The sequence below is a fragment of the Bacillus rossius genome, chromosome 6 (genome assembly GCF_032445375.1).
Source record: "Bacillus rossius redtenbacheri isolate Brsri chromosome 6, Brsri_v3, whole genome shotgun sequence".
Lineage (NCBI taxonomy): Eukaryota > Metazoa > Arthropoda > Insecta > Phasmatodea > Bacillidae > Bacillus > Bacillus rossius.
Window position 1 is genome coordinate 14,724,442 of NC_086334.1, and position 25,727 is coordinate 14,750,168.

Genomic DNA, 25,727 nt, shown 5'->3' on the forward strand with positions numbered 1-25,727 from the left:
GTACGTTCGGCGTTGTGGTATTTCGGCGTTGTGGTGCGTCCCCTTCAGTGACGATAAAGACGACTTTCACTAATATTGATGGCGAAATGTGGTACTTAGCAACAGGATATGTGCCGAGCTCTGGACTCGCCTCCTGAAGTTCTCTCCCTCCTCCAGAGTGTCCGGCAGGTCCCTGCCCGTCGTCTCCGGCAGCAGCAGGCACAAGATGGCCGCCACGAGCGGGAAGCAGCCGAACAGCAGAGGAGGGATGTAGGTGCTCACGTGGTTCTGTCGAGAACACAGCGAGGCTTGCAACATGTGTTAACATGTCCTTCAGTACTCGCCAGTGATGTGTAAACACTTAAACACGGTAACGATCAAATTCATGTGTTATAATTTTGTTCATGTTGGAAATAAACATATAATACGAAACTCGGGGAAGAAATTTAATGTCGAATACTTTAAAATAATGCCAATCTTTATAAATATTCAAAGAGTAGTATACAAATGTCGGTCCAGCTACAGGGTCCAGACGAGAGTTGCATTCATATACTTGTAATAAAACGTGACCAAAGAAACTAGCATTTTAAATTTAGATTCGACAGAGTTAATATTTTTGATTTCATGGTAGATTTAGTTGGTCAGGTTAGTGATATTGACGGCCTAAAGGTTAGTGGGCGTCATATATCCCGGAAGGAATTTATTATCAGACACTCAATTGCTGAAATTCCAAATCCAAGTATCTATAATGTTGAACAAACCATACATAAGTTGAGGTATTCTATTCTATAGAATTGGTCTCCCAAACTAGAGACTAACTCTGTAACATGGAAGCACGTTCAAAAAACTGAAACACAATCGGAAGCACCATCGACGGAAAGGAAGCACACGCGCCGCTGTCGAGGCCGGCGCTCACCAGCGAGGACACGAAGGGCGCCAGCATGGAGCCGACGCGCGCGCACATGGACGTGGAGCCCATGCCGGCGTTGCGCACCACCGTGGGCAGCAGCTCACCGCTGAACAGGTACACGGCGAAGAAGGCGATCGTCGCGCCGACGATGCCCCCGGCCGCCAAGGTCACACTGGGCCACTCGGGCGCCCCTGGACCTGATCGCGCGCACACAGAGGAAAAAAAAACATATATATGTACTTTAACAAAATATTCCTTTGGAAAACATTCCCAAGAAACAGTTTGTAATGCTACAAGCATATGAAAAAGGATTTTAGAGATCATATTGAGTATTTCTTACGAAAATGGTGCGTGAAATTATATATGTTAATTTTTTTAAACAACGGGAAGATAATCGAATAATCAATAATTGGACATTGCTTTTTAATATTATGCTTAATAATATGCGCAGTTAATAATGGAAAGTTATTCAGGGAACGGTGTACATATAACTTGAACCATTGGAGGTACTGGGGCATCACCAAGCATACATGCCCGGGTAAGAATCCGTACACAGTATCACTGCGAGCACTTGTTTTCTTGTCAATGCACCAATTTACAAATATCTGTAATTTTACATTAATGTTTCTGTTCCATTTACAGTGCAAGAGCGAGTTGGTCCATGCCCTCAAACTACCAGCAGGGTACTCATGGACCTGCCAATGTCTGTACCCTTGAATGGCCCTGCTTATGTGGTCACGGGTTATCTAACATGCCCTGAAGCATTAAAAACCAATGAAAAACACCTAAATTTTTTTTTGCATGGATTCACGCATGACTTAGGGCCGGTTGCACCATTGAAGATCGCTGGTAGATCCGAGATCATACGAGGTAATGAACCAGGATAGTCACACAAACGTATTGCACCATTCGAGTTCACCTTCTAACAGAGGATTGAGGTGAACCTCTGTTTGAACCACCGAAATTGATGGTTCAGAGCAGTTGGATCCGAGATCTTGTGTATTTTTCGTTGGTTTGTTGTGTTTTGTAGTCGTGTTTGCATAGATACTGGTTTGTTTACAATTGATATTTTGATGGGTTACAATAGTTTACAGGAAATTTAGGCCGATATGTTTTTATGTATGCCCGAAGTACGGTAATTGTCATCATAATGTTATTTAAAATATAATGCCAATTCTTGCCAAGCTTCTTCCTTCTGCTTACAAAACACGCCATCAGTTCTCTTATACTCTAAAATATCCTGTCTTTCTTGCACCAAATCGACAAGGATGATTTTTTTTCTTTTTCAGAGAAAAAAACTGTTTTTAGATACTGAAATTTTCTTTTCCATCGTCATGTGTACTCGCGTGTCACCCAGTCAACTAGAGCTGTAGCAAACCGTATGTATTCGGTACTGAGTAACGGGTGAGCCATCTAGAAACGAGTACGTAACGAAACCTTACACACGGCGGCATCTCGTTACTCGCATTTTTCGTATGTTTTACGCATGCGCGCGCATATTCGACGAATTTACGTTACAAAGAACGATGTTTGTTTATTAAGTAAAGTATAATTTGGGAATTCGTCGTCCAAGTTTTTTACTATTTATAAGAAAGTATTTTTTACAAATTAGAAATATGTATGTTTTTGTTTTTTTTATTATCGCGTATTTTCACGGTTTTTTATCTTTAAAGAGATAATATAATAAAACCGCTCTAATCAGATTTAATTGTTTCTTGGTTAACAAAAACTGTTAATTATCAAATATTGTTAATTGTTTATATTCTATTTATTATTATTTACGCGACGTCATACTGTACGCGTACGCAATACGACTCGATTCGTTGCTGCAACATAACATAGCTTGTTATGCGGTATCAGAAGTAACGAGTAACGTAACGATACGATAGTAACGAGTACTAATTGTTATAGTAACGAATACATACGGGTACGCTTTTTTTCGTTACTTTTACACCTCTACAGTCAACTCGCAACCTGCCACAAGTTTGTAATCAGTAAACAAATAGGCTTGTATGTAAATATCACGATGCCAACATTTACAGCAAGAACTTCAAACATGCTAAAGAAAATTCTCTGTGACTAGACGGAATTCAGTAGCCAATAGAAAACTTGCTTTCATTTTACAATCGATCTTTACCAACCTAAACTTAGATCGTGAGATCGAATGTCTGAACTCGTAAGTTCACTTTGGTGCAACACATATACACTGGATCTTAGATTCGACTTGAGATCACACTGAAACAAAGATCTTACGATCTCGGATCCGAACAGTTATCGGTGCAACCGGCCCTTAAAGAGAAAGTGGAATGTGTTATGAGCCAATGAACACATGAGAGTGACTTTTTTTGGGAATGAGTTTTTTGTGAACTAAGCTTGCACCGGAAAATAACGCGAATTTTGCATATCTTTACGGGGATTAGTCCTTGCCATGTAGAATTGTTAAGACTTTGGATATAATCTCCAAAATTGTCTTTATTTATTCAAAATTTTGGCATGGCAGGACAATAAACTTCTAATCTCTTACATATTTCAACGGTCTAACCACCTGCTAACTCCAACTCTAATAACAATCATACCAGTACACAAAAGCTGACTTTAACGAGTACAACATGTGGCATAGTATCTAAAATAGGCAGGATATTGTCTCCCTTTAAGGAGATTAATAAAGACAACGAAGTACAATACCTCTAGGCACTGCCGTGATGAGAATGCAAGCAACTGCTGCCAACATTTGGGACCCCACCATGGTGTTCCGCCGACCGAATTTCCCCATGAAGTATATGCACAGCAGACCCGACAGTTCTAACGTACCTGTGACAACAACAAAAAATGGAAGTTTTTATAGTTGCAAATTTGAAAGCCCAATTGTAGACTAAGCTTCATGAAATATATATAAATTGATTTGTAAAGTATTTGAGAAAGTAATAAATATTCTTACGGAAACCCTATAAATTAAATAATTCATTACATACCATTTAGTCAGAATGCATGCATAAAACGAAAGTTATAAATTCTAATGATCACTACAGTAAAGGATATCAACGGAAAAGTAACCATTCACGAAAACGTTGATGAAGATGTTCCCCCCAATTTGACCCATATACTGCGCTAGTCCATAGAAGCAGAATCCGCACACCATCCAGTTGAAGTAGAGGCATAGCGTCGTACGTCGCAGGTTGGGTGTTCGGAAAAGGTCTAGCACACTAGCCTTATTTTCCCCTAAAGACTCTTGTTGCTTTTCCTGGAACATAGAAACGCGATCATAGTTTTACCAGTAAAACAGTGAGATCGATAAAAAATATTCATTGGGACAACAAAACATTAAAATGGTTACCAATATGTTTATATAATTGTGAATAAAATATCGGCTTACACACCATGTTGATGATTTCATTTTTATGGCATTACTTTGTTCACCAGTTGAACATATTTGTGACAGAACAACAAATTCAAGATAAGTATCTACAAACATAGCCCCAAACTAATAGTAATTATGAGAAAATGAAAATAGAAATCCACACGACATGTGATCCCGAGCCCTAAATATTAAACTTGTAATTCATCTGAAAATTGCAAAACTTACCATTAAAAAATCACATAGCAGGGAAAACTCAGTTTACCTTTAATCTAAGTGAAAAAGACACACAAAGTAAGCTAATAACTTACTTAAGTTAACAATTTTAATTTATTTTAGACATCATAAATTCACTATGTGATAATAATGTGAAAGAGTGAGATAAATGATCGTAAAATTCCATATACATATCTGCACTAAATGTGTATCAGTATAGCATCGAAAGATTTCCGTGGACCATAACCAGCCTGAAAGAGTGTAACATTTGGATTTCACATAGACAGGACACATACCTTATCAGCGATGAATGTCTTGACTGCAGGCAGGACCTGGCTTGCATCCATCTTATTGGTCTTCGCCACCTTTTCTAGAATCTCGATAGCCTCCGACTCCCTGCCGCGGGTAAGGAGCCACCGAGGGGATTCTGGCAGTGTCCTGAAATGATATGTAGGACTGTTATTAATATACAACAACCACTAATCTGTTTTTAGTGGCTCTTAGTAAGAGATCAGTGGCTTGCATATAATGTATGAACAAAAATTTTGCACGCGTTTGTAAATATTACCCGTAAATTCTATAAAAAAAAATCATAGGTAATTTTATCTAATAATTAAAGAGGAAACAAATAATATAAATACAAGAAAAAATAAGTAATTTCTATGAACTGAATGTGGGATAGAGGAATAAAGACTAGGATTCAAATGAACGTAAGAAAACATGTAACATCCTAATGTAAACTAAGAATTTAATTTGTACAAAACGTGACGTACTGCAGTTATTAAAGCATAAAATAATACTTCTAGGTATGCCATGATCTATTAGTAACACGAATGCATTTATGCAACAGAATAGGGGATATAATCAAGATGTAACAGTTGCTATACCCACCACCAGTAGGAGACCAGCAGTAGAGAAGGCAGCGATATGACAAGCTGCAAGGTCCTCCAGTCTCTGACGTAGAATGCTATCAGAGCCAAGGTCATGTGCCCCAAGCAGAATGGCAAATGATTCAGCACCGCAGTGATCATCCTCCATTTGCCACCCATTATTTCAACACCTGCAAGAATCAAAGATTATTGTGACTTACAAGGTACCTACCCAGGTCTAAACCCAGTATTCCACATAAAAACGGTCAATGTCAGGAGTTTATTTTGTTTAAATGTCTACACCTAAAACAACCCCCTCCTCATATGATTCACAGTCCCAAATAAACTCAAACGAAAACCCAGTCCTTGCCTGAAGTTTTACCCTGACTCACCAGCCAATAAAACTGAAATTTCGGCACTTTTTAACTTGGAAAGTGACAATCGAACCAATAATTAAAATAAAAATCCCAGACTGTTGACGAAGGAAGGTATATCATATGAGACTTTTCTTTCGTTCCCTCACAATTGATTGAAAATCCCAGTCAGTAAAGTAAAGTCTAGGTCAAACTATGGAAGAAACCACGTTTGAAACATGTGAGAAACTATTTTCCATTGTTAGATTGAAGTCCAATCCCAATACTGTTCAAAGTCCTGCCCAAACTAATTGAAAGCTTCCATTTGAATATGATACTAGTTCTCTTAATTTATAGCTTCAAATATTTTACTAGTTACATCTCTAATATTTAAAGTTTCTCTACAAGAAAACTCACATGAATTCTTGTAACCTAGAAATCCAATGGGCTAGGTTGTACTCATCAATGGGATATTTTTGTTACCCAAAGTATGAATGCCTATATTTTCAGTCATGCAATAATTTGAATGATTCATCTTAACCTGCAATTTTTGTTTTCTAGAGAGAAACTCACATAAAACAAACGAGGTTATCATGGATCCGCCAGTGGCGAAGGCCACCATGAACCGCAGCGCTATGAAGGCCTCGAACCAAGGCACCATAGCCGCAGCCACACCCGCTAGAGACTGCAGCATCATGGCGACCACCAGAGGAGCCTTGCGGCCGTATCTGCACACACAACAACAACCCCGTCATTCAGTTCACAAGTTGGTACTTCTGGAGGAGGATTTGTCCATGACTGGCTGATGCTCACCTGTCCGCCGCAATGCCGAACAAGCAGTTCCCCGTCAGGATCCCAAACATGAACACCATCTGGGCAACGTTGGAGAGCTGGTACCGACTGCACACCAGGTCCCACTGGAGTCGAACACAAAAATGATCATTTACATAACTATGGAAAAAATGCATGCTCATCACCTACAGTAACATGCACTATGATTTTAAAAGCATAAACAAGTTTTCCTCATTATGGAAATGTTACTGATATAATCTCCAGCTCGCTGCCTAACAGGACCTAAAAAAAGTCCACATTTAGTTCTTTAAAACTCTTTAGAGTTCTCAAGATAATGGTTAACTATTATTAATTCCGAACTTAGGCAGTTTATTAGCACATTTAATTTATTTTGTGTGTTTATGTTGTGATAAAAGCTTAGTTAATCAAAAAAAAAACACGAACTAAGTGAATACAGTCTATATGTCTCAAAGGTAATCAGTTATCATAGCTGAACTCACAGATATAATAAACAGATTAATATCATTGAGGTTAACTGCTCTATAAATTCACATTTTAAAAATACTAATAATCTTAGATAGCAAAACATTCAATATTTTACTACACAACCTCACAGTGTTTCAATAGAAAACCTATGAAGGTAAGAAGTTAGGAGTTGGTGTGTGCAATATTTGCCATGTTAATAATTGAAATCAAGATCTGCATAGCAAAACGTTTCTTGGCTATAATGATGTTTAATGCTTTTTACTTGCTAATGGTTTACCAACATTTTGTTTGACAATACTTACACCATGATAGCATTTATAAGATTCTTCCTAGAAAGTTCATTTCAAGCTATCAGACAAACTTCGAGCATTGGTCTTCATAAAGCTAGAATTGGTTTTGCTAACCACTTGCTAACCAGAGTGACTTCAACTGAAGAACAACATCTCACCTCGGTGACGATGGTCTCGGTGAAGACGGAGCGGTCGTACCGCCAGCTGGTGCAGCGCTCCTCCGTGCCGTTGGGACCGCGCGCCATGCAGTGGTCGGACGAGTTGAGGTCCTGCTGGCAGCGCGCTTCGACGGGCGGCGCCAGGAACACGATCGCCATCATGTTCCAGGCCACGGGGAACTTGAGCAGCGCGATCCACAGGAACACCACCACCTGCCAGCGACCCACGTCGCCGATGGTTGCCTGCACGGCGTCGCTGTCCGGCTGTCCACCCTTGGGACTTCTCCCGTCTCCCGCAGAGCGCTGCTCCTCCTCGACCATGGCGATCTCTGAGGCACACGTGCGCGCGGAACAACTAACATCGGCCATTTGAGATCAGTTTCCTGAACTCATAGCGTGATGGACACTTCCAAAGACCCACTGAGCAGTCTGGAATTGTTTCATTTCCAGTCATAACGCTCAGCAAAGATATTTTGACTCATTACATCAAAGGCACAGCATGGAAACATTTTAGTTAGGTTTTCTGGTTCCTCTAGTATTAATGTTAATCTTTGTCAATGGAATAAAGCCTGGAACTACCAAGGACTTGCAATTGTATCAGCACAAAAAACATTTGAGAAGCTTTTACCCGTGCCACGGTGAGCTACGAAACTTTTAGTGAGAATAATGGCTGGATCAACTAAAAAGAAAACGGCGATGCATCGAATAGAACTGGGTATTGGGAAAATCTGTGGACGCCAAACTCATGCAGGTAGGGAAAGTTTCCTGCCGAGTGGACATATCGAAGGCAGTGCACGTTCCTCTCTTTCTCCTCCCCCCCTCCAGCTGAAGTGAAATGAGTTCTGCCAGACTACACGTGAACCAGTGAACCAAGTACACAGTAATTCCCACCGCGTGACAGCCAGATGCGAAGCACATGTGACCCAGAGCCCAGGAGTTACCGAGAAGCGCACTTTAGCCGTACTCAGAAAACATGTGCTGTGTTCCATTTGACGTCACAACGCCGTCTCTGAGGAATGGCATTTGCCGCCGACACCCGAGCTCTTGTTAACATTGTGGCATAGCTGAAGGTCAAGTTCAGGTTCGAGGCCGTACTAATCCTTCGCTGAACGCGTCCGTGTACAAGGCGAATAATGGTTTGAAACAAATGTTGTTCGCAGGAAACAACTGAAAACATGTATGGGGAAAAAAGATATTTCACCCTGAAAAAAGAAAACTACCTTCCAACTTAGTCGGATGCCTACTTTCAAGACTTTAATCATTTGGAACACATTATATTGAAGCCCATCAAAGTTTGAAAAAAAAAAAATATTAGCAGATATCATCCGTGCGACGCAGGGGCGAGTCGCTTGTTGACTATATGACTATAAAGAAAAAGGATTGTTTTTATGGCTGGGAAATGGAGAGATGTTTCGTAACGAAATTTCTTTCTTTCCACATCAAAGAATTACAAAGATACAACCGGCATTAGCTTCTTCACGTTCGGCCAAATGTTCTTCTCTGAACATGGAAATTCGTCAGATTCCCCTAAGCGGTAATGGCCCGGCCGGCTAGGATCATCAACTGTGCGCCACCAACTCCGGACTGCAACTCCAGAGGAGCAATCCTCGGCCGCGATACACTCGCTGGCTTGGCTATTAGTTCGGGCAGAGCAGCCACCTTCAGCCTCGGCAAAGACAACTTCACTTGAAACTTCGCCTCAAGGCTGCTGCTTGAAATTGCTGTCATTTTAAGGACTTTTCAGCGAAAAACTCGCCTCAACTAAACAAATAGTTCTTCGTTGTTTTATAGATAACCCGATCCTCGTAGAAATATATACCTTGGATTCCAACTGACTATCCATGAACGATTCTTGAAACAGGGAAGATAGGTTAAAAACATTATGTTGTACAAACGCCATTGCCTGGTGACACCGTATGTCACAGAGGAAAATTGAAGGACGGACAAAGAAGTACGGTTACACAATCACACAGAAAACAAGCCAATGTGAAATGTAAGCACAGAGATTTCCGCGGAAGGAATAAGACAGAACAATACCAAAGCACAGACGAACACAGTGGGTTGATAACGAGAACAGTAAATAGAGATAAGCAACAACTTTGGAAAACACAGTGGCAGACAGAGGAACCTAACGATGATACTAAACAGTTTAGAAACAGCAATTGCGTGTGTCCAAAATAATGTTTTAACTATATCTTGCGAATTCTGTGTTATGTCATATACAGGATACATATATGCACGTAGAAGGAATAAACTGTTATAAATTTTATGATTCAACGAAATTTCTAAAGATATTGATTGTACTCCAAGGTGGTTCTTGTAAGTTCACGTCCAAATTTGAGTAAACGAGGATCTGTGCACTTACCAATATAACACTTAAAAACATTTTTGTGGACATACGACATTACTGGTTTTTACTGTATGCCGTAGAGAAACCACAAGAATGTATATGTCGGTCTGCTTGGAGTTACTATTTGTAAATTAACAAGGAAATCCTAAGGGCTTAAACAGTCACCCATTGATTTTTTTTAGTAAGAGCGTAACAAATTTCAAAGCAAGTATTTTAGGTAATTCCGTGTTTATTCGTTTGGAAAAGTAATTTAGGTAAAAAGATATTACGGTGTAAAGAGGCCTTTTTCATATGTGGATTTTCTTTAGTATAAACAGCATTTTTTTCGTTGCAAATGAAACAAAAATAATAATTTTACGTTACGTATATTTGTAAATTGGTTTTTTTTTTAGATTAAAACAACTATATAACTATAAAATATTGTTCGCAGTAATACTGGGTTCGGATTCTTACCCGGACATGCATTATTTTTTTATGTCCCAGTATATTCAATGGTTAAAGTTATTTGTAAACCGTTCCCTGAATAGTTTTCCAGTATTAACTCCGCATATTAATAAGCATAATAAAACAAAATACAGTCCAATTAATGAATAATAAATTTTTCCTACACGGTTTGAAAAAAAAATGATGTTTGAATAAAAAAATCAATAAAAATAAATATTTATGAGCCAATTTTCGTAAGAAATATTCAGTATTACATCATAAAACGTATTTAATATATGTATAAACAACCAAAGTCTTGTGTTGTACAAAATTACAATATCTTTATTGTAGTATTACAAACAAATTCAAACAATTTCTTGGCAACTGGTTTCCAAAAAAATCTTTTGTAAAAAAAAAAGGAACTTTTTTTTGTGTGTATTGCGTGCCTGACGTTATAAGTCCTAGTTGAAAGTTTATTTTCAGGGTGAAAAAAGTTTTTTTGTTGTAAAATACGGTTTCGATGGTTACCTGCTAAGAGCACTGTGTTTCAAACATTTACTCGGCTTGTAGATGGATGCGTTCAGTGGAATGAATTATCTGCGTATTCTATGCTTTTACACGTTTGACATCGGCTGAAATTGACTTGCTTTTCTTTAGTTTGTGTATGCATCTTTCACGTCCATTTCTGTGGTTTCTCTACGACACACAGTGGAAACCGGCAATGACTCTTGTCCGTAGAAAATTTTTAAATCAATCTCCCTCATTGCAAGAATCATTCAAAGAAAGTATTCAAATTATACCCGAGAGTTCACGAAGATCCCTGGATAATTTGTAACCAAGCGTATTTCGTAAATTTAAGGTGAAAATTTTTAACCATGTAACACGTGCAGCTATCTCGGTAGACAGTGCGAAGGAGACTTTCCAGGAAGACCCGACGATATGTGGGAGCCGACAAAAAGAAAAAGGCCACTTCTCGTGACGACCTAATGGCCGGACACGAGACATCGTCGACTGCAAAGAAAATTGCCGCGGCCTCTCAGTTTTTCGAGGCTGGCCGCATTTCTTAGTTTTTGCAGCGGACAGGGGAGATGGCAAAGTAACGGAACTTGATAAAAAAAATTCATGAACCAGTCATTTAAATATCTCTTCCTGAAACCAATCATCTCTTTTAGTAGGTAGGCCTAACTGTGCTCGGTGTTATCTGAAATGCAATAACATAACCCACAAATTGTTGCACAAAAAATAAACCTTCTTAAAGTTGTAGCAGCATCGTAAATTTAACCTCACACACTTAGTGGTGGGATTCAATATTCATTGCAAATGTACGATCATGCCCCATTTTATTGACCAGTAAATACAGGATATTCGAGAATGACTTTTGGGGTTTAAATATGTAATTATAAAAAGGATTTTAACGGATATAACCGTGGCCGAAATTATGTACATGATGTCTCAGGAGCTGTTTATAATGACGCTGTAGAAAACTTATATAATATATGCGAAGGGCTGTTTACATGAGGAAAATAGGGCTTCAACTAGTGTTATGTCATTCCAATAAATAAATGTAAGTTCTACCTAAAATTACCTTCTAATAAGTAAGAACATATTTTGTCTTTTTCTACGGCAATGTGAGAGTTTAATTATAAATATTTCTATCTAGATAAAATAGCATGAAATAGTTTTCCTCATAAAGCGGCCAGCAATACACTATTACTGAAATTGATTAAGTATTGTTACGAGTGTGGACTATAGGTCCGAAAGGATGCCCCAAATTAATTAATTAATTTTTATTTACAAGCTAATATTTACACTATTAGTTTAGTTATAAAAATTAAGTGTGTGTCCACAAAATAAATCACACTTTTTATTCTATAGTCAACTATTTATTCTCCTCACCGGAGCTCGCCTTGACAGTGGTTCACTCGACTTTTTCGACTATTACTACGAACCTAGGTCTCAACACACAGCTTCCCTCTCGTCGCCCGCTATCGCTCGCCAAAGGGATCACTAGCCCTCTTCACTTCACACTTGTGCCGCTCCAAGGATTTGCCTGTGTTGCCACCCGTTTCTCTTCTATCCTCGTCACGAGTCGGTGTCTTTTTAGACACCTGGGACGTCTTATATACCCTGGAGAGGTCTCGTAGCCCTCACAAGTGTCGCGTCAAATTAACACTGGAAACTTCGAGAACAACTGCGTCATAGATACGCCACTTCGCGCGACCGTGCTCTCGGGACAGTCACCTCTCCCCGGACCCCGCGGGACTCGGATGTGGTTTGCAAAAAGCAGCCCTCTAATGAGTAGTCCATGTACTGGTGGACAGAAGGAGGGGGGAGGGGCATTACCTGGGTCTCAGCGGGGCTTCCCCAGACATAAGCGCGGTCAGTGTGCCGCCCCAACCATCCCTGGTCGCCTCGTAACCGTATTTGTTTTCAAAACGTTATACCATCAAATATTCAGGCATAATACTGAAAATGCTTAAATTGGAGACGATACATATATAATTTTGGAAAATATATCTGCAAACTAATGAAAAATCATTTTTTTCGGTATAAAGTTTTCATTCATCGATTTTTGAGGAAATTAGGTTGTTAAATTAATTCATTGCAAGAAACATGTTTGCTTCGTGAAAAAAAAAAAAACTGGAATGAAAAAAATTGTAGAATAGTCACATTACTGTCATTTGTGACTTACTACCTTCAGTTTTATTATTTATTCCAGATTGCATGGTTTGTGTCATGTATAGTTTTTTTTTGTCATAGAATCGTGACCGGATACTTTATAGAGGTGTAAAACAATCTCACGCAATAATCTCACAATTAAAAGTACATTCCAGAACAGCATTTTGATGAAGTGAGATTGTGGTGTTTCAAATGTAAGTACGGTGAGACTGGGCAGTTTGCAAAATAACCTCGTAAAAAACAAGCGCTCAAGGCTAGGTGCGGAGTGCATGAAACTACGTGGCAGACCTGATTGCCATTTGACGAGGCTGGCGCTCGATGCATCACGACTGCCATTGTTCCTCGACGGTTCAAGGTCGGACACGCGCTTCCGGACAGACGGTCGCGAGACGCGCTGCCCGTGAAAACAGCGCACAAGTCACTGCAGGACCGACTACACACACGGATCAAGATAGACGAATAGGAAGCGAAATACTCCATATTGGGTTCAACCGTTTATGTCGCCACAATTTTGTATCGTTCGATATTGAAACGTTGCTTTCGTTCAAGCAGAGACCAGGAGCAGGTGCCAGAACCAATATTCGCATGTAACCGAAATACGTCATAACCCGTCTGTGTCTGACAGAAGTTCAGGCTTTCTTATGGGTAGAGACATGCAAAATTCGCGGATTCATTTCGCGATAGGCTAGCATCAAAACAACTATACCTTCGTACCGCTTCTGCGATTGGCCTACTATTTATCCGGGGAACTGTGAGCCAATGGGAAACACTAAACCAAGAAAGTGCCGAATTACGGACAGCCTAGTTGAGACGTCTCACGCGTCAGTAGCCAATGAACAGGTGTCATTTCCGAGAGTATTTAAAGGACTGTGGAGTCTATCCTAGAGGTCAATGAATCCGAGAATTTTGCAGGTCTCTACTTATGGGGAACAAATAAATCAGAAATTTAACCTTTAAAAAAATTCCATGTGTTATGCTACTTCTCATTAAATACCCTCGGCTTAAAACTATTTAATAAGCGCAACAGGACTCGAGTACTTCCTATTTATGCCATCACTAAGAACTCAAACTGGAATTCGGGGAACTTCTTTTTGGGATTTACAACAATGGATATCCCCAAAAACTTCTGTTGAACAAACGAACGAATGAAATTAGTATTTAAATAATTAAGTTCATAGGCTAGATCAGCAATATTTATTTTTTGGACGTATTTAAACAGTTAAAAATTTAGCCGCATTAATAACTCTAGCTAAAATGGCATATTAGTGGGAAGTAGCAACAACCTTATGAAACATCGGTTTGCTGAAAAACAATGACATTGCTTCGATTGAATAAGCCAAACACAACCTAGGATTGTTAGCATTTAAAAATTTCTGTGTTGAAATATTAAAATCCTGACCAGCAAAATCAAGGGTACTGAAAAAGGAAAATATTTGCTGAATTATTTCCTGACATCATCCATTGACATTCGCACAAATAACTTGAAAATTTAAAGTAAATTAGTAAATAAATTTTCACATAAGAAGGTCAAGAAGCGTACCATTTTCACGCAATTTCCTATATAGAGTGTCACATAACCAGGATAATCAATCTCGGTTATGAATCAAAAAACTGAAATTCAAAATTTCTTTGCACGACTTATGCGACAGCAGTTTTTAATCGGGTAACTTTTAATATTAGTATAACAATATTTTTTTTTGCTATCTTTGCAAGTTATTTGCTTTAATTAACCATCTTTTCAAATAACTTTCTAAGTTATCAAAGTAATTTTATTTTGAATTATTTTCAATAGTAGGGTTATTTATGATTGAAAAGGAAATAATTTTAGTCACAATATCTAATAGTTTGATGCAAAGTGGGAATTTAAATACTGAAAAAAAAAACTATTTTTAGAGTATGACAGTGAATTTAGGTTTAATTTTTTTAAATTCAGAATCGTAATTTACTGGCTTAGCAAAAGTTCTCGGCTTAAAGTTTAGTTATGAGACATGCTGTATATGTAAAGAACGCGTGGGTAACTCTCGAAATCGGTGAGTTTCAGATTGAACACTGCAATAATTTGTCTGCTCCACTTCAGAAACATTTTCTCTTTACCTAACTGGGACGCAAAAACAGCACCAAAGCACGAGGAGATAAAAAAAAAATTATGCCGCGGAGTTCGCAGAAAATTACGCAGAGCACGCATTTATCTCGGGACCTCAAACAAACGCATTGGTGCTTTCCAGAGTACAGTTAGAGAGCCGTGTGGGCTGTAATTGACCGCTAACGACACACCTCGCAGTCGTACTCTGAATTACACCGACATTAGTTACTTCGTGTCACGCAGATGTACAGGATGTTTCAAAATTATCGGTACATACGTTCGGCCTGACAGAGGAACATACTTTATTTCGCAACTCGTGCTTGCAAGTTGAGTAATATCACCCCCTCTGACGCATGTGCCACGGATTTATGAAACACCCTGGAGACCGCTCTTCCGTGGGACTTGATACAAAAACATTTCCGTTTGTCACAGAACTTTGAGTTCAAGCATGAAATAAGTTACATGTAATAAATTTTCTAAACACAGCTCAAACAGCATAAAAATGCTAACGATGCTCGAGTTGAAAAGGGTTCGTTATCATTATCGGGTATGACTCATACCTTAGCCTTGGTTAGCTCGTGTAATAACAAGTCCAACATTGTCGTGGAGGTCATGTCCCTGATTAGTTGCAACGTTAAAAACCCCTCAAATGTTTACCATGCATGCAACGAGTTGTGGCTTGGTATAAAATGTTTCCACTCACAATATACAACATGCAAGGTGTTGTCATGGTACTACCAGTGAAGGGTACGCAGGTAGTTGAGAGGCCAGTTAGTTCGCTTCCCACCAAGTGGATCAAGGCTCAATTCCCAGCAAGATGCAACTTGGACTTTTCGCAAATGGGAAAACGTGGCTGACTTTTCCATGGCCGGTGACTTTTATTTTTTGAGTTCTCCTGAATCCCCCATCCATTATTTCCACAAATCACCTTCATCGTCTCTAATAACCCATCGATGCACAGTAGACGAGGCTTTAGGCTCAATATATTTCCATCTCCATTAAAACTAGCATTGAAAAAAATACATTTTTTTTGCGAACTGTTGAACTGAACTGGATGGCCGGACAATGAACAAAATGAAATCAAAAACATGTCGAAAGAAAATTTAAAATTTAAGTTAGGAAAATAGTCCGATTCCGAGAATCATTTACGTTTGCCAGTAACTCTCACTTTTCCTGCGGGCTGATTATAAACAAATACAAGGTAAACAACGAGGTTACGCAGAAAGAAGCTACGTGATTACGAAAAACAACATTGTTTTAAAAAAAAATATTCAGTTATTTGAAATTACGAAGAACTCTTTGAGGTTAATTATTTGTTGAAAAGTCAGTGTATGGATGGCCTATGGTAAAAATTGTCATAGTGTTTCAATGCAAAATTCCTCCTGAATACTTCTGGTTTGAATGGAGGATAATGGTTGGCGAGGGAAACGCGGTATTCATCCTGCCATTACTGCATGTTTGGACGCGAGGGCAGCAATCATGCCCGCCGTCAAGAGGCGCTGTCGAGCTCCGCCGCTGCCGACTCGACGCCGAGTTCCCCCCCCCCCCCCCCCCCCCACACACACACTCACACAATTGAATAACCAAACTTCCGCCCATCAGACAGACGCGCGTCGCTTGTGAGGAAGGGAGGGAAGGGGAGGGGGGGAAATTGCTTTCGCAGAAGGCGAAATGCAAAACTGTTTTCCAGCCCGAAGGCCGGCTCACACTCCTTCCACCCCTCCCAAATATGCTCCCTCATAGCGTAGGGTCACCTGTATTTCGCGAATACATTTCGTGTCAAGGTATTCCACAAAATACTGTAGCTTTTCTCCTGTGGTTATTGGCTGAGGTCGGTGAGAGGTGTCGTCCCGCTCTTGACGGGGCCAATGAGAATGTGGTCACCGTACTGCTGCACCCTCACAATTTGCAACGACTCTTAGAAAAAGCTACAGTGTTCTGTGAAATACCTTGACATGAAGTGAAACCGCGAAATACAGGTGTCCCTACGTCATAGGTAGAGACCGGAAAAATTCGCGGATTCATTTCGTGATAGGCTGAAATTCAAACATGTGTACAATTATGCTGGTTATGCTGTTGGCTCGCAGTTTAACTGGAGCTCTCTGGGCCAATGAGAGACTGTCGACCAAAGAAGCGTCGAATCACAAGCTACCCAGTGGAGACGCCTCACAGTTTAGTACCCAATGAACACGCGTGTTTACTTGAGAAATGCAGAGGATAAGGAAGGCTATCCTAGAGGTCATTGAATCCGCGAATTTTTCCGGTCCCTAGTCATAGGGTTGTTCGGTCGTCAACTTGCAGATGTGTTTCAACCAGGGCTCCACTGACTGGACCAAACAGGCCTGGAAGAAGTGGACCCTCCGTCCTGTTCCACTCGTGAGCCGCCAAAAGCCGGCGTGATCCTAGGACAGGGCTTCACAACATGGAAAGGCTGTGAAATCACTTAGTACTGCCGGAGTTAAGCCGGAGGAGCACCAGTTCAAGATCAGCTGCGCTATCAGAAATGACAATAACTTTACGGACTTTTCAACAAAGTATATTTAACTCACGAAGAGTTCTTCATAGTTCAGAATAACTGAATCTTCGTAGGAACTACGCCATATGTATATTTCCCCGTTGTACATTTCGTTCTGACCAATGTAAACACACAAGTAGACACAACAATTGCGATCTTGCTGATATTACTGTGGAGGCAACATAAACATTAATCGTCTTTAGCACACAGTTAAAATTTACATTTATCTGCGTATCAGCACTAACCGTGCTGTTTGAATATTCACAACAGTTAAAATGTTTTATAAATATTTTTTCCCTTGAGTTCTTGGTTTGCCATACTGTAAACAAAACATTATTTTTGGTAATATAGAATAACATTAAATCATAAATCTCCCAAGTCTTATATGTTTTGCTATTTTCATGTCCACTGCAAAACTACAGAACATATCGACACATTGTTTTCATCTTCATTACTAGAAACATATTTCTGTCAATATGATAACGCAGACATATATGTAATTTACATATTTATATAGTTGTATACTTGTTATTGTTACATCCGCCAAGTTTGAACAAACAACTAAAGAATTTCCAGCAACTTGAACACACAACTTATTGGATCAAATACTGATGCTTACAGCGTGATGACATGTACAAGAAAGGCACGAGGTTCACGTAGGTGTAATGAGATGAAAGAAATAAAAAAAAAATAGCAACGCCTTCAGAATATTTCATTTATTTATTAAACAACTTTATACGTCCTTTCTTTAATCGTGTTTTCCGGATCGCTTGCAAGCACGTGCCTTCATTACCACTCCTACCCATTATGCAGATTTAAATGTTTTCAGAACATCACGGGCTTGCGTGCCCAAACCATTCCGCGCGCAGCTAAATGTTTCGTCAGCAACCACTGGCAAAGATCCACGAAGCGTCACATCTGACGTAAAGAAAAAAATAATTAAAAGTGAAATCGTTTGTGAAACCAGTGCCCCTGTGGAGTTTTGTGCGCGAATTGAAACGCAGTGTTATCTAACAGCGTCTCACTTCCTGGTGCCGTCCAGATGTCGCGGTAAGACGTAATGCTCTATTAACTCTACAAATCTTTGCCTCAGGTGACTGGCGGTAATGCGAAGATCCGTTCTTTTTTTTTGCAGCGTTTCCCCGGAAAAGTTATCTTTCGTAACTCGTCAAACGTGGACGCCTCTAATTTACGTCCCGTCACAAAATGCTGGTAATGGATTTGACCTTTTACCAGGGTGGTATTTTTTCTTTCGTATCGGAAGGGATGGTAATGCAGTAAAGCCAATTTGGAAGTGCACACGCGGTTAGGAATTACAGTAAATTTAGGTACTGCTTTAGCGAAGAATTTAAATTAATTTAATAATATAATAATTAATTTAATAATCATGCTTTGTAGATACTACGTCGTATTTTCAACTTCCGAGTTGCATGTTTCATTCTAAACAAAGGTAAACACACACGTGTAAAAGAAGAGTGTTCTTGCTGTAAACTGAACCAGTTTTGAATGTTTTGTTAACATACCAAGAATATTCCTTTGGATTCATGTTAAAGGTAAGTGAATTCAGAGTCCGTAAATTTACGAAGATCCTTGGGCAGTTTGTTAACAGCACTCTTCGTAGATTGAAGGTTGAACATTGGCGGCGGATTCGGAAACTAAGCGCGATACGCGTCCAGAAATGTAGTTGAAAACACAATTTGCGTACATTTATAAATTTAAATACATTTAAATGCATTACAAATATTACAATATACATATACATATATACACATATATACACACATATACATATACACATATGCATACATATACATTACAAATAAATTTAAATACATTTTTTATTTCAAAGAACTCTGCGTTAAATTTAGTGTTCGGGTTTCGTATTATAAGTGTTATTTGCGACATGAGAACACACAAATTTGTTCGTTACCGAGGTTAGATGTTACACATCTCTGGCGAGTACTAAAAGACTCGCTTACACACACACACACACACCTACACACACACATACACACACACATACAAACACACACACACATATATATATACATATATATATATATAACGATCTCTATTTTGGACCGTACGACTTGCTTAAAACACGAGATGCGGATACGGGAGGAACGTAAGCCCTGTTGCAGCGTGGCTTGTCACTGGGTTAATGAGCCGCTCTGATGCGATACGGGATCAAGCATTTACAGCTGCTAAAGTTGTTCACTGGCAAGCGGAACAGCGTTGCTTTAGAAACTCGTACCTCCAGCAAAACACGTTCCTCAAGGTCGAACCCTGCCATCACTAAAAATACCAGCGAGAAAAATTTAAAACAAGTTTTATTCATTATTAAAAGCACACTAGAAAATGTTCATTCCCCTTACCCTGCAAATTACGGTTATTTTATTAATTTAAAATGTGCATTGTATTACATATACAAATTAATCGATATAAAAAAGTTTAGACGAAATCGAGACATGGATAATTTTTTTTTGCATGGCTACGCTGAAGATGGTAAGTTCACCAGCATATCAGTGTAGTTGAGACACAATGTTAGTGGTCCGATGGCACCAAACATTTGAGATGAAAATTTCCTTAAAATTACATTTGTATAAAATGAGATTTTAGTTGAATATTTTACTTCAATTGCGTTATTATGTAGCTAAATGATTTTTTACAACACATGAGTTTAAATGGTGATTTATTGTTATAACTAAACAAGATAACTTTTAACGTTTATTATTCATATCGAATATTTTAAACTTTAAATTTGACAATTTTTGAATATTGTTATAATCCTTAGTTATAAATAATCAGGTACCGAAAACGTTAGAGAAGTAGGAGTGTGACATGTAAAACTAAGTTTATTATAGTGCGACACATTAAAAGTGTAAACATCTACAAAATGCGCGAATCAAGTACTGTGTATCATTTCTGTGAGTGGAAGTTGGCAGGTACCTGGAACATGTTGGTTTGTGCCTGCCTTGTATCATTTATATTTATGCCAGGACAGATGCAAGAAAGCATTAAGGGTGACATCGATACACACATCAAATGCCCGTTCACATCTACGCTACGCGCAGACATGCGTTGTGATGCGTGTACCTCCGGGACTTAGGTGGCGACCCTATATTTTCATCATAGCAAAGTGTGTAACTAAGTTTAATGTGCATGCCTGTTGGGTAGACAGTGATTTAATGTGAGGGGGGGGGGAGAGAGGTGTGATCTAGCCTTCCTCTTACCCCGAAATCCTAAAAAAAATCTATAACAAGCAATCATTCCCACCAACAAAATTAAAACAATTTGAAAGAAAACAGCAGGTAAAGTAGTTATATTCCACCCCCCCCCCCCCCAAACCAACTCATGGAAATTAAATTCTGCAAACGTTATTGTTCGTAGATATTCGTTTTAAAGGTCTAACAAAGCCATGTGAAAACGCTCATTCTGATCACATTGAAAGACTACGAGCGTATATTTACCAAACGCCAATCCTTTGATCCACTCTACACAAACACGTTGTCTGCGGTGCCTCCCTACCTGCACACTTGGAGTTGCCACCTGGGACACTGCAGAAAGACTGGCCGGGCGCGACGACACGGGGAAGATCAGTGCAAAGAACAACAACACAAGTCCGCGCGACCTCTGGAAGGCGGAGACTCGCGTAGACACCGTCTACTGAGCATGCTGCACGAGCTTGCCGACTCGCCAGTGCAACTGTCAGGATCGACACGTGCACGGCACACTCCGAGTAGACGCAAAGTTATTGTATTTCTATATTTCCCATTTTTTTTTTGTTTCCGCTATCAGTCTTTTGTGATGCATGACGGCGGGAGCAGATGTCGTCTCCCGAAACGTAGCATTTGTATGGCCACGTACTTTACGCGAAAAGATTCCCAGACCAACTGTGCGTTAAAAATTTTTTAGCATAGTCTGCTTTTTGTCTGGGTTTATTTCAGGCGCATGTCTACTGTCAGATCACCAATCACAGCCATCCAGTGTGGAATCAAACGCGTCCTGATTGACCCGGCCGAAAAGGGCAATGGCTTCTCTTGCAGACGACTGCTAATTACAAGGAAACAATCTCTCGTGCGGGCATATCTTATTGCAGTCTAGTCAGTGATGCAATTATTATCTGTTTTGTCATAGAAAGCATTATGGCTGTCATCGCTGTATTATTCAGTTTATCTGTTTAGTTTCACCGTCATTGCCGTCATTGCCGTCATTGTATTATCCAATGTACTACAGGATTTCATTGGGCGTCAAACCACTTTGAACTTCGAACCACTTGTTTGGACGAGTGTAAGTGTGAGTCATACGTGTATATGGGATAGATTACAACACCGAAGTTTGTTTTCAGTGTATACAGCCGCGAAATGTTTTGGGGACCACCTTGCAAACCCTGCAGTGCTAGCATGTAGCCATGCCTAGTTTGCAAGCGGTTGACGAAGGAAGGCTGTGTGATGAAACTTATTTGGAAGTTTAACGAAGAAGGTTACGTAGTGCTGACAACAGACTCATTACTTGAGCGATAGGTGATCGCTCATTTAAGTACCTCCTTTCCTTCAACTTTCACCGACAGTCAATTTACTGCGAAGAAACTGAATGGTAGTGTGTTCCAAACGGCCATGAATACTGTTCAACGTCACCGCCATGACAAATGTTCCAATATGCACGAGCGTTGCTACACGTGACAAGAGTGAGTTTAAGAGGAACCAACCAGTAAGACTTGTTTATATTTCCTTAATACCTTCCTCTATTGTGCGCTATGAGTTATCAATTTATCGAGGCAACGGAAGACTACCATACTGGAAAACTAACATAATGGCAGTATTCCTCCTGGCCTCTTCAAAAAAGGTGAAAAAGTACCATAACGGAAAACTGCCATAAGTTCAAAGGGCGATGTGGAATTCTGCCATATTTTCTTATACACTCCATGGAATGAGTACAGCTGATTTTCTCTCAGAGTAGTGTATAGAATACGTCGCTATGTAGCGCTGTAACCCCCTATATGTTTCTTAGGTTAACTTAAAATGAAACAGATAGTGCTTCTGATGGTGACTTTCTGTTTCAACTCAACAGATCCGCACTAATAGAAACAAATGTTTCAAAAAATGGGTTAAAGGAAGCAGCACTGTATACTTATAAACACGACCTGTAAAAATAAAAATGGAACATAAATATTCATGTAAACTTACATATTTGTTATTTGTACATTTACATGAAAATAACTGTATCACTACAAAATAGTGTTACCATTTATGCTTTGTGTTACCCCAGTACCTCCAATATTTAAAGTTATTTGCAAGCAGTTGTTTGAATATCTTTCCAGTAATAGCTGCACATATTAAGCACGGTAAAACAAAAGAAAGCCAAATTGTTGAATATTCGATCGATTATCTTTTCCATGGTTTTTTAAAAAAAACTCGGTCGAATGAACAAATCAATTAAAGTATAAAATTATTAGTTAATGTTTGTAAGAAATACTAACTTATACTGCTATAAACTGTATTTTATTTATGCTAAAATAACAAAGTCATGTGATGTGCAAAGTTATAATATATTTATTTTAGTATTGCAAACAATTCCTTGTCAACTTCTGTTACAGTACTGAAAATTCTGTGAGTTGTCCAAAGTAATTTTTGTCTTTATTTACTGCATCGTCGCTGTTAGCCCACTTTGTCCGTCTGTGCTGTAATAATACCAATTCTTTCTACGTAATTTTCTGTGCTGTCTATATTTTATATGTTTTAATGTTATCTGATTTTCGCTTGTTTTCTTGTGAAATACATTGTAATCAGGAATGTTGTCTGTTCAAAAAAATATATATATTTATTTAATCTCCCCTATAGCAAGAACCATTAAAAAAAAGTTTTATTTGGTATTTGGAACCGGTACGTTTGCAAAAAAGGTATTGAAAATAAAATTACATATTTTTTTCGTAATAATCTCAAAATTTCAAGTATAGTATGTATGGAGTATTTAATTTCATAGCGAAATTATTATATCTACTTAAGTTGTTAAGCTGAAGTAAAGCAAAATTGTAAGAAAAGTGAAATCTCTTGTTGAAATATTTTCTACTTTGTACAAAATAATTTTTTGGATGGATATAAACAAACACAATAATTAAATGAACTTATGATACTGTAACAGTTAAAACATTATACATGTTTGATTCTATTACCCGTAGAAATATTACACAACCAAATATTTAAAACACCGTATTCCAAATTTGTTACAACTGAAATTAAAAATAATTAAATAGCTATGTCACTGCGATGTGCACAAATATTAAAAAAAAAACTTTCTGTGGTTGTGTACTCAAAGAAGTTCATGTTTAATAATCCCGATGATTAAATTAAGTCTATGAGTGTTTCATTGTATGAAATAAAACATTTATGCTCCTGCTTAGCTCTGAGGTAAGTTATTACCAATAATTCTGTACTCAGGAATACTGAAAGTTGCAATAAAATATAGTTGTATTCAAATAATGTGACATTTCTAAATAATTAAGCGAATCTCACAAAACTAGTGTCATCGAAATTCTTAGTCATCACAAACTGATCGATTTAAGGTCAGTTCTATCATTACCTGAAATTCCGGCGATGTCAGTATGAAAATTTATCTTTTAATTTGACATCTCCAACACTATCATATATTTTGTACTTAATTTAATATTTTGAAAATGCCTACTTGCAAAAAGTTGATTGAATAGATTTCCAGAATTAGCTGCGCAAGTTAAGCATGGTAAAACAAAAGAAAGCCAAAAGTGATATAAAAAGTAAACTTTTCTGTGGCTTTAAAACCAAATAAATAAAATGTTTGTACAATAACTTCATGCTTGTAAGCACACTCATATTTTAACTGAACACACTCTTTTAATATCAAACATTTATTTCAAAATAACTTTACCATCGACAGTGCAAGCTCTTACATGTGTTTTTACTAGTCTATATTTCTTTATAATTATTGTACAGCGGAACTGTAAGATTGTTTGCAGGAATTCAACTAAAAAATTGCCAGAATAGTTATTTAAAATACGTTTCACTGTTATGAAATTACATAATTCATGCTGAACGAACAACATAAGAACACATAAATGTGTTCCTTACCGAGGTTAGATGTTGATGACACACGAAACTACAGTAAACATCATGTCAGTGTTAAGAAGACTGCAAGTATCCGCTCTACCACTCTGGTTCTGGGGTAGAGCGCCTGCCTTGTGACTTGTAGGACCCGGGTTCGCGCCCCGGCTCCTCCAAGGCGGATTGCCCAGACAAAATGGCGGCATTTTCTCTGGTAGGAATACAATCCCTTGTAACAAGTCAGGCTACAAAAGAAACGGTGGGTGGAACAGAAAAAAACCTTCCAGGTGGCTTCCAAATGGGGAGCCCGTTTCTTTTCTTGGGCTCCCCATGCGGTGGCCATTCCGGGGGTTTCTCCGGGGGAACGGAGTTTTGCAATTTTTTTTTTTAGTTTTGTAGCGTTTTAGTTTTTAGTAACTGTAGCATTATCATTCCAACATGTTATAAATGAAGCTCAAAGAAACATTTAAAACATTAAAAAAAAATTTTGCTTTTGAACATAAAATATCTGAATTAAGTGTGTATCAGTCGGTGAGTGGTTGTATACCGATGTTGTGTGTTCAACCTTTTATCGGTATATATTTTCTTGAAGTATTATTGAAAGTTAAATTTGAGTCACAAACTATTGACCAATACATTTGTTATGTAGTATTTGAGAAGGTTTTGACGAAAAAAATATATATAAGTAGGCACATTAATTTTATTCCTAAAAATATTATTTCTGTAAAACCACGTAGCTTTTTATAAAAAATGTGTATGTAAATGAATTATTATATTTATTTCAACATGAGCAAAGCCTTTGATATTTTCCAACATAATCTTGTGGTTAAAAAATTATCAATTTTAGGCCTCGTCGAGCAATGCATGGTATATATGTTTTAATTATCTTTCAGTCAAATTGCAAATGCAATTTCATGGTATTAGATGTTCCGCAAAGTAGTAGTTTATCTCAACTACTCTTTAATATTTAATAAATGATATCTAACTCTAATCAGAATTCAACAAGAAAAGATGCTGATGAAAACAATATATAGGCTAATTGGCAAATATATTTGTAAAACTATTCAGCAAGATATTTCAGCTGTCCATATCTGTTTTTAATGTTAACACATGTCTCTAAATTACGATAGCACATATTGTATAACCTTTAGGAAAAAAATCCTAATTCAATTAATCAGAATTATCACATAGTAAGT

The 25,727-nt window shown here is 38.4% G+C and overlaps 1 protein-coding gene across 1 annotated transcript in view; it reads right to left on the reverse strand.

The window, feature by feature from the left end:
- LOC134532689 (organic cation transporter protein-like) overlaps positions 1-25,727 on the reverse strand; it is a 33,514-nt gene that overhangs the window by 4,480 nt on the left and 3,307 nt on the right. The window contains exons 2-10 of the mRNA XM_063369395.1: positions 7,409-7,737; positions 6,496-6,599; positions 6,256-6,410; positions 5,352-5,520; positions 4,757-4,898; positions 3,944-4,130; positions 3,575-3,700; positions 896-1,086; positions 131-267 (exon numbers count right to left, since the gene is read on the reverse strand). Coding sequence (XP_063225465.1) covers positions 131-267; positions 896-1,086; positions 3,575-3,700; positions 3,944-4,130; positions 4,757-4,898; positions 5,352-5,520; positions 6,256-6,410; positions 6,496-6,599; positions 7,409-7,729 — 1,532 coding nt within the window. The 5' untranslated portion in view covers positions 7,730-7,737. The remainder of the gene's footprint in view (positions 1-130; positions 268-895; positions 1,087-3,574; positions 3,701-3,943; positions 4,131-4,756; positions 4,899-5,351; positions 5,521-6,255; positions 6,411-6,495; positions 6,600-7,408; positions 7,738-25,727) is intronic.